General features: G+C 52.9%; 1 protein-coding gene across 1 annotated transcript; it reads right to left on the reverse strand.

Moving 5' to 3' along the window:
- Nucleotides 1–325: 325 nt before the first annotated feature.
- On the reverse strand, nucleotides 326–13,290 carry DDRGK1 (DDRGK domain containing 1). The gene is made up of 9 exons (XM_008019321.3): nucleotides 13,124–13,290; nucleotides 11,805–12,008; nucleotides 9,580–9,692; nucleotides 9,239–9,340; nucleotides 5,071–5,193; nucleotides 4,671–4,703; nucleotides 1,583–1,639; nucleotides 996–1,044; nucleotides 326–625 (listed from the first exon to the last, which is right to left on the reverse strand). The coding sequence occupies exons 1-9, from the start codon at nucleotides 13,212–13,214 to the stop codon at nucleotides 459–461; spliced, it is 939 nt and encodes a 312-aa protein (XP_008017512.1). The 5' UTR covers nucleotides 13,215–13,290; the 3' UTR covers nucleotides 326–458.
- Between the last annotated feature and the right edge of the window lie 3,604 nt (nucleotides 13,291–16,894).

A 16,894-nucleotide genomic window follows, 5' to 3' on the forward strand; every position in this document is an offset into this window, starting at 1 on the left:
TCCTAATCTGTTAAAAAATACCCATGAGACCTCCCTTTCCCAGTTAACAGAGATGTGGCCCAAGAGGTTCCCCACTTCTAATTTGAGTGGGGGCAGAAGAGAAAGACCTTATCTAGGTCTTGGGGGCAGAGCTTCCAGGGCACAAAGGAACAGAGTAAATGTGCAACAGGCTATTTTCTTGAATGAATGGATTCATCATAAGAATAGGACTTCACCAGCTTCCAAGGGACCCTCCCCACCTCTCAGATACATTCTGAGGCCTAAATTTCACGTGCTCATCTAGGATCACAGGCCAAGCCTTCTGCCACACCAAGCCACACCAAGCTCAGCAGTACTCACAGGCCTTTAATCTATAACTGCCTGGCCACACTCTGTCACTTCCCCAGGATGGTGGGAAGGGATGAAGATGTACAGCCAGGTAGGCCACATCAACTCTGAGTCCGAGGGAAGGACTGGGGTCAGGCTGGGGCTTGGGCAGGGGGCTCCCGGCCCCAGGCGATGAGGGAGTTGCTGGCTTGGGCAAGCTCGGCGATGGACACCCGGCCCCGCTGTCGGATGAAGTTGGCCACGGCGGCCAATTCCTCTGGGGTTATGTAGATGAACTTGCCCCGGTCATCAATCACACCTGTGGGGATATGCAGGTTGTGGGGCTGAGGTCTCCTGGGCGTTCCCCATCTGGCCTGAGAATGCCCACCTACTCCTTCACAGCTGGCTCAGGGCCCTTCAGGCCTCCTGCCTGCCTGGCCTTTCCCGGCTGCATCCAGTCCTGCTAGGAGAGTCGAATCAGGCTGCCCTGTCTGTCCTCTCCCACTGCCACCATCTCCAGGCCCTGGCACGTCCTCCTTGTAACTGCATCCAACTACTCAGTGCCCCTTGTTGCACCCCCCTCCCCCGATCTTGGGTGGTCATCCTGCCTCTGCAGCACATCCCTGCAGCCCCTGTGGCTAGACACTTTCCAAGGCCAGGACTGCAGTGATTGGCTCTTATCCTCTCACCTGTTATAGTCCCCTCAGCCAGCAGGTCCTGGATGCGATTTATGGTGTCCTATGAGGAGAACAATTATCAGAGTAGAGACAGGCACCAATGTCCCCAGAAAAAGCACTGAAACCTCCCTCCCACTATAGCCAAATCTCTTTATTTCCCTCTCATGCCAGCCCCTAAATGTGACTCTGTGCTTTGCCTTTGGAAGGGCCCTGGGTAGAAGGGGCTCTGGTCTTGGGCCCTGCAAGCCCCCAAAAGAGGATCTCTCCTGTGAGAAGCAGGGCAGTGGTGATGTTTGCAACATAGGCTGGTGCAGTCTGTGCAAGAGAGTTGTCAAGGTAACTGATTTGGGCTGCTTTGGTCACAGGGGCTGGCAGAGTGATGGGGTTTGGATTTTTTTTTTTTTTCTTTCCTGCCTGTTCTTCCATCCATTAAAAATGCAGGATTCCTAGGGTGCCAGGAGACTTCTGTGCACTACTCACTCTTGGTTGGGGACAGGGTAGAGGGTGCATCAAGACTCTGTCTTTAGGGCAGGTCCTCTCTGCTAGCTACACAGACCCCTGGCCACACTGCACACAGCAGGCCACGTTCCAGGGCTTACCTGAGTATGTAGGCCCACCTGGGAAGCCAGGTCTTCCAAGAGCACAACCTTGGACTGCTACAAAAAGGAGGAGGAAAAGAGAGAGAGGCTGAGCTTGGGCAAATCCCTCTAGGCATGGGCACCCTCCAGGTTCGCATTCTGATCTGATCTGGGTGGCTGGATAAACACTGTACATACTCCTGTGGGACACCCTTGCTCCCCTGACACACATACACACACACACACACACACACACACACTCTCTCTCTCTGTCTCTCTCACAACCACCCATTGACAGAGACCCGCACAATCATAAACCCTCTCATTCCCCTTCTTGCGAGGAAGGAATCTACTCAAAACAACCACCTGCCTCACGGGCCCTGTCCTGGACTCCGAGACACGCATGAGTGGAAATCAGAGCACAGCTGCCACCATCCTCTGCATCCAGCCATCTCTTTTTAACATCATGGACAAGTTGAAGGGGACGCACCATAGGGAGGAAGGAGGCGGTGAGAGTCACCGAAAGCTATTTTAAATAACTGTCACCAGGACTTACGTTTGCTGAGGACTTACTAGAACAAGGCCCTGAAAAGGTATGAGGGACACATGCTGAACAAGCCATAGCCCCCGCCCTGGAGCTCGCAGTCTGGCTCGTGAGACAGGTGAGTTCATGGACAAGAGGGAGAGCAGATAAAGGCCCGAGCAAGCCAAGGTCTCTCAGTAGAGGCCGTGGGGACCCACTCCTGCCTTGCCTTTGCTTGCTGCCCCACTGGCCTGCTCCCCCATAACCTGACACACCCACACTTTTTATCCATCCTCTTCATACCATCTGAGGCACTGAGCCCACCCTTAAAATCACTGTCACTAACACCGCTGAGTGCTTTCCAGCCAGCCGTGTTCCATGCTCCAAGTGCTTCCTCATACCCTCAGTAGAAACCTGAGTTCCCAAGGGTGCGGCGAAGGGTCCGCTGCTGTGTCCACACAGGCACCTGCCCCCACTACCCCAACAGAAGGCACAGGACTTGGGACAAGGCCGTTCTTTTGCATTTCTGTGAATCCTCCACCTCAAATGAGCTGGAGGAGGACTGACATGGTGACACCTCCCTGACTGCAGATAGCATGTGACTTGTTTGAAATGCCAAGCTGTATTTGCAAGCAGGAAGGCAAGCGAGAGGCAGCTGGGCTAGGATGGGCAAGGACAAGGTGACGTGGTCAGCTGGCCTCTACCTACAAAACAGGGATCAGGCAGTGGGCTCTCAGTGACAGTGTGGTGCAAGAACATGAAGTCACCCCAGGTGCTTCCCGATGACCTGGCCTGAGGTGCTGCTGGGGCCAAAACACGTTTGATAAAACAAGCTAGGTGTGGAGGCACACACCTGCAGTCTCAGCTACTCGGGAGGCGGAGGCGGGAAGATCACCTGAGCCCAGCCATGGTCAGACAGGAGAATGGAGTAAGACCGAGTGAACCCTACACCTCTCATGAACAATGCTGGGTGCAGGCATGTTCCTCCAGTTCTGAAATCTTAAGGCAAAAAGGCCCATCCCTTTGGAGCAAGGAGGAGAGCAGACAGACTGAATTTCAGAAGTCCTCCTTTTCCTTGCAAGATAGCAGCTCTAGAAGAATTAGCCAGCACAAGCTGGAAAAACTTTTTTTTTTTTTTTTTTTTTGAGATGGAGTTTCACTCTGTTGCCCAGGCTGGAGTGCAGTGGCACCATCTTGCCTCACTGCAACCTCCATCTCCTGGGTTCAAGTGATTCTCCTGCCTCAGCCTCCTGAGTAGCTGGGACTACAGGCGTGCACCACCATGCCTGGCTAATTTTTGTATTTTTAGCAGAGATGGGTTTTCAACATGTTGCCCAGGCTAGTCTCAAACTCCTAACCTCAAGTGATCCGCCTGCCTCAGCCTCCCAAAGTGCTGGGATTGCAGGTGTGAGCCACTGTGCCCGGACAAGCTGGAAAAACTTCTAAGCTCCAAAAGAGTTTGGAGAACTCCCAGAGAATGGTACCTCCAGGGAGCCACCAAAAGTGAGGGCTAGAACTGGGGACCTTTCTTCTGGTTTCTGCAGAGTAAAGGGAGATGCTGAAGCTGACCCCCTCCTCTAATTCCACCTGGGAAGGCTTCCAGGGAAGGGGCTTCAGGACCATCTTACTGCCTATTGGGTAGGCGGGGACAAGTTCCAAACAGCAGCAGGCAAGTGTGAGAGATATTCTGCCCGGTCGCAGTCCCTAATGAAGTGTGCCAGGGTAGAGAAAGGGCTCCATGAGCGGGGAGTGCACATAGCCTGAGCAGACAGGACCCTGTCAAAGCTGCCAGCATTTTCCCCACTTAGGAACCCCAGACTCAAGGCTGTGAGCCCAGTCCCTCACTGCCGGCAGGCGTCTAAACCCTGCTCTCTTTCAGGAGAGGTGGCGGGAGGATTATGCAAGCCCTGGGTCCTTGGCAGCCCCTAGTAGCACCCCCACCACCGCCCCCGCTCCCTCTGCACTCCTTCCCTCAGCCGCCTCTGCACCTCTGAGTTGCACTTGAAAACCTCTCCCCTCATGGCATCCTTCGTGGGAGAGAAGTTGCTTAGCAGCAAAGCAAAGTAGGATGTGCTTATGCAACCCGGAGCAGCATTGAGGCGGCCTGCGCAGTGGCTGCAGACAGAAGGGGACACACTGCTGCCCCACCCTAGACTCCAAAGGAAACACCATCCTGTTTCCTCTGAAAGACCCAAGTTCCCAGTCAGGAGCACATGGCAGAGGATGCTTGTTTCAACTCAGTGGAGGCTCAGTGTGACAGAACTGACAGAAAACACATGTGAAGAGACTTGAAAACACACTGACTCACTGAGCGTGGGGTCTGAAGAGCAGGGAAACTGTCAAACTGAGTGTGAGGAAGTGATCAAAGGCTTGCACCTCCCACACAGACCCAGGTCCTTCTCCACCTTCGGGGTCGGAGCGGGGAGAAATGCTCCTGGCCAGGACCCTGCAGCTCTGCCCCTCTAGGCCCCCCTGCCCACTCTTGCATAAGCCTGAATGCACTGCCTGCAGCCCCTGCTGGAGGGAACCAACCTGCACACACCAGGCAGGGAGCTGACATTCAGGTTCTGTTCCGTGGCTGCTTACCTTGATGTAGTTGATGAACTCTGTCAGGAAGCTCTGGGACAAGAGAAGCAGAGAAATCAGGATGAGCACCCCCTAGCAAGGCCACAGGGTTCTGTACTCATCCACCCAAGCACCACCTGCTCACTTGAGGGCCACCTGCCTGTAGCCTGCCTTGGACCCGCCCGACCACCTGCATGTACCACTTGCTTACACAAGCAGCAGAGCCTTCCAGGGTAAGGGTTTCGGAGGCACCAGCCTCTGCTGAGGACGAGGCCTCTGGCCGCTAAACCCTGCTGGTACTGACACCCACCCACCTCTCACTGCCTGGCCGGGACATCTGGGATGGGGTGGCTAGCCTTGGGTCTGGCACAGGCTGCACTGATGGGTGCAGAGAGGGGCTTCCCAGGGGCAGCAGGCCCACCTGTTCCTCAGTCATGGTCTCTCCCACGCCTTCCTCCTCCACCACAAAGGCCTCCTTCAGTTTCAGGTACTCCTCATGCTCCCGCTGGGCCTGCTCCTCACGGGCCTTCCTCTCCTCCTCCTCCTGTGGACACAGGAGGCAAAAGTCAGGAATCGGGGGCAGGTTCCCACCCCATCCCTGTTCTGGTTGCTGCTACCCCTGCAGGACACCAGAGCATACAGCCCAGTGTTTTCTCAGAGACAGAGCTCCTTCAAGACCCCCATTCCTCCATCCCCCAAGCTGAACAATGGGCCGAGGCCCCTCTTGTCATCAGTTTCATCATCACCTGGACAAATGCTGCTCAGCCCCTGCTCCTGCCCTTCATGCTCAGGGGATCTTAGCAAAAATCTGTTGAAAACCCCACCATGACCCCACTCTACAATACCCTCCAATCACCTGCCCCATCCTTTCCTTGTGTAACTCATTAAGCATACCGCATCATGTCCAAACCTCATTAGCAAATGTGAACCCTGCATTTCCTCACCATCCACTCACCCAGTCAGCCCACTACAGTCTGGCTTCTGTGTTCCCAGTTCTATGAAACAACTCCTGCCACAGTCTCACCCATGCCCTCCACTCACCAAACTCAAGGGACAACCTTCAGGTCTCATATGCCTGTCCTCTCAGTGATCCTTCTTTCCTCCCTTGGCTTCCAGATCCCACCCTCTCCTGGATTTCCTCCTGCTCCTTGGGCCATTCTTCCCGCCTCCTTCATCATTCAGCCCTGCCTCTTCTCTCTCCTCCACATTCTCTGGGCCACCTCGCCCATGCCCAAAGCATCAACCCCTTCCTTGCCAGTGACTACCACACTTGTATCCCCACCCGAATCTCTTCTCCCAAACACACAACGGTCCATGTGACACACCTACTGGGCCATCTCACAGGCAGCAGACAGACCCTAGGACCTGCTCTTCTATGCTTAGACCTCCTCCTGGGTCCCTGGCTCCGTGAATTAACACAGCCAACTGGTCAGAAATGAGGTCCTACTGACCACTTCTTTCTCGAACTTCCAGGAAACTCCCCGGTCTGTCAATGTTGCTCCATCACCACTACTGCCTGGTACAACAGCCTCCCTCAACCCATTTTCCAGAGCACTCAGAAAAATTTTCTTCAAACAGAAAGCTAAAGCTGGGGCAAGTAATATACAAGATGAGTCTGGGGCATCTTGCAGTGCCAGAAACTAAGTACTCAAAAAACAAAACAACGAGTGTGTGTTAAAGGTACACAGGAGCCAAATGAAACAGCTCCCAGTGGTCAAAGCTGGAACAATCTGAACAACACAATAAATAACATGTTGCCGGGCGCAGTGGCTCACGCCTGTAATCCCAGCACTTTGGGAGCCCGAGGTGGGCAGATCACAAGGTCAGGAGATCCGGACCATCCTGGCTAACATGGTGAAACCTCATTTCTACTAAAAATACAAAAAAATTAGCCAGGCATGGCGGGCGCCTGTAGTCCCAGCTACTTGGGAGGCTGAGGCAGGAGAATGGCATGAACCTGGGAGGCGGAGCTTGCAGTGAGCTGAGATCGCACCACTGCACTCCAGCCTCGGCGACAGAGCAAGACTCCATCTCAAAAAAAAAAAAAAATAAAATATTGGGAGGCCGAGACGGGCGGATCACGAGGTCAGGAGATCGAGACCAGCCTGGCTAACACAGTGAAACCCCGTCTCTACTAAAAAAAATACAAAAAAAATAGCCGGGCGAGGTGGCGGGTGCCTGTAGTCCCAGCTACTCGGGAGGCTGAGGCAGGAGAATGGCGAAAACCCGGGAGGCGGAGCTTGCACTGAGCTGAGATCCGGCCGCTGCACTCCAGCCTCGGCGACAGAGCGACACTCCGCCCCAAAAAAAAAAAAAAATAAAAAATAAATAAATAAATAAATAAATAAAATAAAGTAAAATAAAATAAATTAAGAAATAACATGTTACTGGATTACAACACAAAGTACAAAATAAATACTCATGAGTCTATACAGATATAAAAAAATGGCTGGCCGGGCGCGGTGGCTCAAGCCTGTAATCCCAGCACTTTGGGAGGCCGAGACGGGCGGATCACGAGGTCAGGAGATCGAGACCATCCTGGCTAACACAGTGAAACCCCGTCTCTACTAAAAATACAAGAAAATTAGCCGGGCGTGGTGGCAGGCGCCTGTAGTCCCAGCTACTCGGGAGGCTGAGGCAGGAGAATGGCGTAAACCCGGGAGGCGGAGCTTGCAGTGAGCCGAGATTGCGCCACTGCACTCCAGCCTGGGGCACAGAGCAAGACTCCGTCTCAAAAAAAAAAAAAAAAAAAAGGCTGGTCACGCACGATGGCTTATGCCGGTAATCCCAACACTTTGGGGGGCTGAGGCGGGCACATCACCTGAAGTCAGGAGTTCAAGACCATCCTGGCCAACATGGTGAAACCCCGTCTCTACTAAAAATACAAAAATTAGCTGGGTGTGGTGGTGGGCGCCTGTAATCCCAGCTACTTGGGAGGCTGAGACAGGAGAATCACTTGAACCTGCGAAGCAGAGGTTGCAGTGAGCCCAGATTGAGCCATTGCACTGTAGCCTGGGTGACAGAGTGGGACTCCATCTCAGAAAAAAAAAAAAAAAAAAAAAAAAGACTGCATTAATATGTAATGAATAGGGAAGAAGAGACATATCTCCTGTAAGAGATTTCCAAATAATTTATGTAAGAACTCCAACCCCCCAACCCTTAAGTGTGGGCTGTGCACAGTGACTTCTTTCCAAAGAAATATGGGAAGAGGGGAAAAAACCAGTCACATTACGGTGGAGAAAGCTGGCAAACAAAACAGCAGCCAGGCGACCAAGGTTAACAACATTAGGGATAAGTGAAGGGGATAACCTGCGTGCTTAGTATGTTGCACTGAAGATGGAACTTCACTTATTGTCTTCTTCAGTCAGATCCATAACCCCAGTCTAACCATGAGAAAAACAACCAAACTCAAATTAAGGGACCTTCTACAAACTACTTGCCCAGGACTCCTCAAAATTGTTAAGGCTGGGCACAGTGGCTCACACCTGTAATCCCAGCACTTTGGGAGGCCAAGGGAAGAGGACTGCTTGAGTCTAGGAGTTCAAAAGCAGTCTGGGAAACATGGTGAAACCCAATCTCCACACACACACACACACACACAAAATTAGCCAGGTATGGTGGTGCACACCTATAGTCCCAGCTACTCGTGGGGAGGGGGATCTAAGGTGGGAGGATTGCTTGAGCCTGGGAGTCAGAGGTTGCAGTGAGCCAAGATCGTGCCACTGCACTCCAGCCTGGGCAATAGAGCAAGACTTGTCCTAATCAATCAATAAACAAAAATCTGAATAATGTTAGAGTTTAGTTACTAATAATGTGTCAATATTAGTTGTGAGGAATGTATTAAAGTGAGGTAAGATGTCAAGGATAAGGGAAACTGGTTATAGGGGAGAAGAGCCAGGATATTTAAGGTACGTTAAGTGGGACAAATATTCAGAAAGGTAAAAAATCCTCTCTGCTAATTCCTCCCCTATGCTGTATTCTGGCTTATCAGCCACAGCACCCACATCCAGGATCCTGGGACAACAGGCCAGTCAGAGGTCACAGGTCTACCCAGCTAGGGCAGCCCTGGCTCTAACCCTACGTACCCAACGTTTTTATGCTGTTCCCTTTTTTGGAAACCTGGTTCTCAGAACAAAGGAAGCATCTGGCAAACAAATGTTCATTAGTCACCTTTACTGCAGTGGTCCCCATTCCCTGAGCACCTCCTCTATGCCAGGCCCTCAATGCAGCCACCATCTCTTACAGTGATCTTTAACGGCCTCAAGGCCTTCAGGATCCAGACCCCCATCACCTCTCTGCCATCTCTTCCTCCTCTCCTGGCTTTCTTTGCCCAGCTGCCCTGCCTGCCTCGTGTTCCTCACATGCTTCCTGAAAGTTCAATAGTCACGTACACAAGAATCCTCACTCCGGGCTCTGCTTTTCAGCAGCTGCTTTTCCAGGCTGTGCTGGAGCCTAGGGAACAAATAAACCAGAACCTGCCCTTGTGCCAGATCTATGGCCCACCTTCTATGTTGGAGGTGCCAAGGAGCTGCATAAGAAGCAAGGCTGCCTGGTCAAGGGTCAGAAGTCAGGGTCGGGGCTGGCCTCACCTTCTGCTCCTCCTCTAGGCGAAGTCGCTCCTCCTCCTTTTTCCACTCAGCTTCGCGCTGGGACTCGAGTCGTTTCCGCTCCTCACGTTCAGCCTCCTCTGCCTAGAGAGAGGTCTTCATAGGGTCACATCCCTCACCCCCAGCTAGAGTGTGCCCACCTCCCAGACAGACTAGGGAAGGCAATGCCTGGGCCAGGGCACAGACCCAGGCAGCAGGAGACAGAGTCAGGGAAGCAGCAAGCACCAGCCCAGCAGGCAAGGAGCCCTGAGTCTGCCTTAGGGGAAAAGGAAGGCAGGGCCCTTTCCCACTTCCCAGAGCTGCATCCCATCCCTCCGGCTTGCCTCACGCTGGGCCTTTCGCGCTTGTTTCTCCTCCAGCTTCCGCAGTTTCTTAGCTCCAATTTTCCCTGACAGGTGAGTTTCCGCTGACTTCTCAACATCTTCTTCCTCCTGGGCTGGGTATGATCAAAGAAAGACAGTAGGTTCTGACCAGAGAGGACTGACGATGATGGATCCCCAACCCCTCATCCCTCTCCTAATGGGGGGGTCCCCTTCCACCCACCTGCAAATGTCACTAGCCCAGCTCTGCCCTCCAGAGGCATCTGCCATAAGCGCATGTGGGTGTGCGGGTGCATGAATATGTAGGGATGGAAGAATGGTGAGGGGCCCACAGGGCAAGGGAAAAGATGAGAACTTTGGGCTAGGTGCGGTGGCTCACACCTGTAATCCCAGCACTTTGGGAGGTCGAGGTGGGTGGATCACGAGGTCAGGAGATGGAGACCATCCTTGCAATCGTGGTGAAACCCCATCTCTATCAAAAATACAAAAAAAGGACCGGGCGCAGTGGCTCACGCCTGTAATCCCAGCACTTTGGGAGGCTGAGGCGGGCAGATCACGAGGTCAGGAGATTGAGACTATCCCTTGCTAACATGGTGAAACCCCGTCTCTACTAAAAACACAAAAAATTAGCCAGGCGTGGTGGCGGGCGCCTGTAGTCCCAGGTACTCAGGAGGCTGAGGCAGGAGAATGGCAAGAACCTGGGAGGTGGAGCTTGCAGTGAGCCGAGATCACGCTACTGCACTCCAGCCTGGGTGACAGAGCGAGACTCTGTCTCAAAAAAAAAAAAAAAAAAAAAAGATGAGCACTTTAGATATTGCCTAGTCATAAAAAGGGAGGTATCAGGTTAAAATATGCAAGTGTCTCGGGGTCACAGATAGGGCTGCCTGGATATTTAAGGTACTGTGGCTGATGAGCCAGAATACAGCATGGGGGAAGCATTAGCAGAGAGGGTTTTTGTTTGTTTCTTAGGTGTTTTTTTTTGTTTTTTTTTTGTTTTTTTTTTGAGACAGTGTCTCGCTCTGTCGCCCAGGCTGGAGTGCAGTGGCGCGATCTCGGCTCACTGCAAGCTCCGCCTCCCGGGTTCACACCATTCTCCTGCCTCAGTCTCCTGAGTAGCTGGGACTACAGGCACCCACCACCACGCTCGGCTAATTTTTTTTTTTTTTGCATTTTTAGTAGAGATGGGGTTTCACCGTGTTAGCCAGGATGGTCTGCCTGCCTCAGCCTCCCAAAGTGCTGGGATTACAGGGATGAGCCATTGCGCCTGGCCCAAGGAGGGTTTTTTTTACCTTTGAATACTGGTCCCACCTAATGTACCTTAAATATCCTGGCTAATGAACTCCAGAGTTCTCTGGTTTCTGTCTCTGGTGCCAAACCCCCAGAGAAGGGAAGTCCTATGGGGAAATTTATCCTGCCTCAAATCTGAAATCCTCCTCACCATAGTCAGGAGTTGCTGAGGATTCTGGGCTTAGTCCCTGGCTAGGATTATCCCTTTGCCCACCAAAGCCTGGCTGAAAAGACAGTCCCAACACCATGACTACCTCAGGGCCAGATGCAAGTTAAAGACCCACTGACGCCTGTGCAGCAAGGGTCTTTGAACCCAAGTCTGAGCCAAAAGGTAGGCAAAGAAGGGGCCTCTTTGTGAGCTAAAGGGATAATCCCTAAGGGTACAAGGCAAAAGCCTCAAATGCCCCCAGTTTCTGAGAAAGACCCAGACACCCCCTCCTCAGGCTCAAGCCAGCTGTCCAAGTACTGGAGAAGACAATCCTGAGGGCTCTCCTGGTCTCCCGGAAGCAGGGATATGGAGACCTCTGTGTCAACAGAATGTCTCCATCTTTAAACTGTTTTCCTGGGGTTGTGGGTGACCCCACTCCACAACTGCAGAAACTCTTGGCCAGGCACTCTGCCTCTAGGGTGAAATCCTCAGGGAATGAGTGTGCCCATAACAGGAAGGGTGCAAGGATAGAAGGGGTGAATTGAGGAACATTCTGAATCAATCTGAAGACCCTTGCCCTCTGCTTGGACACTGAGAGCCAAGATGAAGGAAGAGGGGGGTTGACCCAGTGGAACAAATGCCAGGTCCCAAGAATCCCCCTACTCTACCGTGTGGCTCCCAGATGTCCCTCCTACCCTGAGGCTTCATACCCTACTCCCCACTTAGTTTTGGGGGCCCCTTTATCTCCCCCTCCAACCCAGACCCTCTCCCCACCAGGCTGGGCTCCTCTCACCTAGGATGACAGCTTCCTGCTCATTCTCATCTGCTTCTGCCCAGGCCACCCGCTGGGCTCGACGCTGGGCCTGCAGGCGGCTGCCCAGGTCCCTCCGGCGCCGAGGCCTGCCTTCAGCTCTGGGCTCCTCAGGCTCCAGGGGCCCAGGCTGGGCCACCCAGCCTGCTCCTGCCAGCTCCTCATTGTGCAGTGACTCTTGGCTGGCTGTAGGGAAGACAGAAATGACAATGCTGCCTGGAAGCCCAGCCCAGCCCATGGCAGGAGGAGCGGCAGCCTGGAAGCCTCACCTCCTCTGCTCAGTGGTCTGCTGCCCACAGCACAAGGCCCCGACTTCTCAGTCTGACTGGCAAGGCCTTTTCCCCCAGGCCCACAGCTTGGTCCCAGGCAGTGGCTCAGCCCTTCCCTCGGGCCTGTATGAATACTCTTCTCTCCTCTCCCAGCTCCACCTTTCCAGCTGGCCTGTCAGGAGTCCCCTATCCTGATGTCCCCAGCTCTCATCGAGTACCCGCTGCAGGAATCCATTGATTTCTCGCCTAACACCGCCTGTGGTTTTACCTGGCTCCCCAACCAGAGAGTACACTTCCTGGCAGTAGCCGAGCCTTCCCCTGGAAGACCTGCTGGCTCTCCGCCTTTCCTCAGCGTGGTCCTCCCGCCCCTGGGAGCGCGCAGGTGCTCAGAGGCAGCTTGTGGGCCCAGGGAGCAGTAAGACACACAAACCCGCCCGCTGACCAGAAATGGGGGAAAAGAGGGAGGACGCGTGTATCTGTTCTGTGTCCTGGCCAGTGACACGGCCTTTTGATCGGGGAGCAGATTAGGGAGGGAGCGTGGGCGCTCTCTTTGGCTGGAAGGGATAGAGCTTCAGGAGTTTCCTGGAGCCGTCTCGCGCTTCTCCAGCTCGTGGGGGGCAGGCAGAAAATATTCAGATGCCCCCTTCCTGGCACCTGCTCTGGAGCCAGGCTGGGAGGAATGGGAAACCCCTGCGGCCACCTTAACAGGTGCAGAGGGAAAGGGCCCAGACGGTGACGGATGGGAGTGGGCGCCGGCCAGGGCCTGAGGCCTTTGGAGGTACGGAGCTCCCGGGAATGAAGAGAGGGATGAGGCCAGACTCTGGCTTGGGGTCGAGAGAAAGGGGTAGCAGCGCGGTCACCGGTTCCAGGCAGGGCACTGCGGAGGCCCCAGCGGGCCCACGACGCGCGCATGGATGCGCATGCGCCCCGTCCGCCCAGATGCGCACGCGCAGGAGCCCCGACGCGCCGGTCCACAAAGGCTCAGGCCAGAAAACCCGGTATCACCAGCCCTGGCGCAGCGGCATCTCCTACCTGATGCCGCCTGGCCCCGGCTGCGAGTCAGGAAGAAGACAAAGCCGACTAGCAGAGCCGCCGCTACCAAGTACCACACGGGCCCCACCATGACGAGGCCCTCCGTGCAGAACCACTGCGTCCACCCTAAGGCCGGAATCTCCTAGGCCCCGCCTCCATTTCCCAGTCTAGACTCCGCCCACTATTCGGAGCCCCGCCCAGCCGCACTTCACAGAGAAGCTTTAATGTAAAACATTAAAATGAGTTTGGGGGGCGTAAAAAAACCCACAATGTTAAGAGTAAATTATTGCAGATGGTATGTCCAGTAGAAAACATCTATGTATTTTTTTTTGAAACAGAGTCTCTGTGGCCCCGGCTGGAGTGCGGTGGCGCAATCTCGGCTCACTGCAACCTCCACCTCCTGGGTTCAAGCGATTCTCCTGCCTCAGCCTCCCGAGTAGCTGGGACTACAGGCGCCCGCCACCACGCCGGGCTAATTTTTGTATTTTTAGTAGAGATGCGGTTTCACTATTTGGCCGGACTGGTCTCGAACTCCTGACCTTGTGATCCGCCCACCTCGGCCTCCCAGAGTGCTGGGATTACAGGCGTGAGCCACCGCGCCCGGACTCTGTATGTTTTAAAATCACTAAATTTTAGTGATTTAAAATCCCACATAGTGTTTATGGAAACAACCTTGGAAAAAGTACGAAGAGGCTTGGGACTGATGCACACCAACTTCAGGACAGCGATTGCCTCTAGGAGGAGGGAAGCGGGTTGGGGTTAAGCCCTGAGCTTTAGCTGTATCTGTGACATTGAATTTCTTTTTCTTCCTCCCTCCCTCCCTCCCTCCCTCCCTCCCTCCCTCCCTCCCTCCCTCCCTCCCTTCCTTCCTTCCTTCCTTCCTTCCTTCCTTCCTTCCTTCCTTCCTTCCTTCCTTCCGGAAGGGAAGGGGAGGGCAGTACTGGAATTTATGAAGCTTTTTGTATGCATAATAACAGAAGTAAAGATTTCAGGAGCCAGGCACAGAGGCTCGTCTGTTAACCCAACACTTTGGGAAGTCTAGGTTGGGGGATCCCTTGAGCCTAGGAGTTCAAGACCAGCCTGGGCAACATGATGAAACCCTGTCTCTACAAAACAAAATACAAAAATTAGCCAGGTGTGGTGGCATGCACCTGTAATTCCAGCTACTTGGGAGGATGAGGTGGGAAGATCACCTGAGCCCAGGGAGGTCGAGGCTGCAGTGAGCCATGATCATGCCACTGCACTCCAGCCTAGGTGATAGAGTGAGACCCCATCTCAGAAAAATAAAAAATAAAATAAATAAAAATAAAAATAAATTCAGGACCATTGAACAACAGTGAGAAAGGGGTTTGAAAAAGTATGGGCCAGGCGAGGTGACTCTTGCCTGTAATTCTAACACTTTGGGAGGCCGACGCAGGTGGATCACTTCAGGTCAAGAGTTCAAAACCAGCCTATCCAACATGATGAAATCCCATCTTTACTAAAAATACAAACAATTAGCGGGGCATGGTGGCACACGCCTGTAATCTCAGCTACTTGGGAGGCTGAGGCAGGAGAATCACTTGAACCCAGGATGCGGAGGTTGCAGTGAGCCAAGATTGCACCACTGCACTCCAGCCTTGGCAACAGAGAGAGACTCCGTCTCAAAAAAAAAAAAAAAAAAAAAAAAAAAGGAGAAACAGGTTCCTTATATGAGGATTTCCATCAAATGAATGTTTCTGCAGCTTCTGGAGTTCTGCTTAAAATGTGTTTCTCTAATTTGCCTTTTTTGGTTTTTGACTTGTACCACCTCTTGAGACACAGAAGCAACTTCATCTGGCCTGGGATCTGAAGAGAAACTGCTTCTCGTCCTGAACGATCAATTCCTTGGCTTTAGAAAGTTAATTAGGCTGCGTGTGGTGGCTCGTGCCTGTAATCCCAGCACTTTGGGAGGCTGAGGTGGGCGGATCACCTGAGGTTGGGAGTCTGAGGTCAGCCTGACCAACACGGAGAAACCCCGTCTCTATTAAAAATACAAAATTTTTTAGTAGACTGTGATGGTGCATGCCTGTAATCTCAGCTACTTGGGCGGCTGAGGCATGAGGATTGCTTGAACCTGGGAGGCAGAGGTTGCAGTGAGCCGAGATCGTGCCATTGCACTCCAGCCTGGGCAATGAGAGTGAAACTCTGTCTCAAAAAAAAAAAAAAAAAAAGGTTATCTAAAGGTTATCTAAGGCTGGCACGATGGCTCACGCATATAATCCCAGCACTTTGGGATGCTGAGGTGGGTAGATCACTTGAGGTCAGGAGTTCAAGACCAGCCTGGCCAACATGGTGAAACCCCGCCTCTACTAAAGATACAAAAATTGGTCGGGTGTGGTGGCTCACGCCTGTAATCCCAGCACTTTGGGAGGCCAAGGTGGGTGGATCGTGAGGTCAGTAGATCAAGACCATTCTGGCTAACACAGTGAAACCTTGTCTCTACTAAAAATGCAAAAAAATTAGCCGGGCGTGGTGGTGGGCGCCTGTAGTCCCAGCTACTCAGGAGGCTTAAGCAGGAAAATGGCGGGGACCCAGGAGGCAGAGCTTGCAGTGAGCCGAGATTGCACCACTGCACTCCAGCCTGGACGACAGAACGAGACTGTCTCAAAGAAAAAAAAAAAAGAAAAAGAAAAATACAAAAATTAACCGACCATGGTGGTGCATGCCTGTAGTCCCAGCTACTCAGGAGGCTGAGGTGGGAGGAGTGCTCGAACCTGATAGGCAGAGGTTGCAGTGAGCAGGGACCATGCCACTGTACTCCAGCCTGGGCAACAGAGCAAGACTCCATCTCAAAAAAAAAAAAAAAAAGGAAAGAATGAAAAAGAAAGTTATCTATGGAATTGTAATTACGGATGTCAGTTGTGATCTTTTTGTTTGTTGGTTTTTTGAGACAGGGTCTCACTTGCATCACCCAGGCTGGAGTACAGTGGCACACTTGGCTCATTGCAGCCTCGACTTCCCAGGCTCAGGTGATCCTCCCACCTCAGCCTCCTGAATAGCTATGACTACAGTTGTGTGCCCCCAAGCCTAGCTAATTTTTTGTATTTTTTGTAGAGACTGGGTTTCACCATGTTGTCTAGGCTGGTCTTGAACTCCTGGGATCAAGTGATCCACTGTACCCAAGCTAGTTGTGATCTTACATTACAGAACACCTACTATGTACCAGGCACTGGGATTTACGAATGAGAGGTGAGGCTGGGCACGGTGGCTCAAGCCTGTAATCTCAGCACTTTGGGAGGCTGAGGTGGCAGGGAGGAATCTCCTGAGGTCACAAGTTCGAGACCAGCCTGGTCAACATGGTGAAACCCCCACCTCTACTAAAAATACAAAAATTCACTGGGCGTAATGGTGCATGTCTCTAATCCCAGCTAGTGGGGAGGCTGAGGCAGGAGAATCCCTTGAACCCGGGAGTCAGAAGTTGAAGTGAGCCGAGATTGTGCCACTGCACTCAAGCCTGGGCGACAAGAGCGAGACTCCATCTCAAAACAACAACGACAACAAAAAACGCAGTGGCTCACAGCTGTAATCCCAGCACTTAGGGAGGCCAAGGTGGGCAGATCACGAGGTCAGGAGTTCGAGACCAGCCTGGCCAACATGGTGAAACCCCGTCTCTACTAAAAATGCAGAAATCAGATGGGCGTCGTGGCAGGTGCTTGTAGTCCCAGCTACTTGGGAGGCTGAGGCAGGAGAATCGCTTCAACCCAGGAGATGGAGGTTGCAGAGAGCTGAGATCATGCCATAGAACTCCAG

The sequence above is a fragment of the Chlorocebus sabaeus genome, chromosome 2, assembly GCF_047675955.1.
Source record: "Chlorocebus sabaeus isolate Y175 chromosome 2, mChlSab1.0.hap1, whole genome shotgun sequence".
Taxonomy (NCBI): domain Eukaryota; kingdom Metazoa; phylum Chordata; class Mammalia; order Primates; family Cercopithecidae; genus Chlorocebus; species Chlorocebus sabaeus.

What these genes read in the sequence shown, in the direction of transcription:
- DDRGK1 (XM_008019321.3), bottom strand. Translation starts at nt 13,214, where the DNA reads ATGGTGGGGCCCGTGTGGTACTTGGTAGCGGCGGCTCTGCTAGTCGGC. An exon ending in GCAGGAAGCTGTCATCCTAG is followed by an intron (nt 9,693 to 11,804) that starts GTGAGAGGAGCC and finishes GATCATACCCAG; the next exon opens with CCCAGGAGGAAGAAGATGTT. An exon ending in CGCGAAAGGCCCAGCGTGAG is followed by an intron (nt 9,341 to 9,579) that starts GCAAGCCGGAGG and finishes ACCTCTCTCTAG; the next exon opens with GCAGAGGAGGCTGAACGTGA.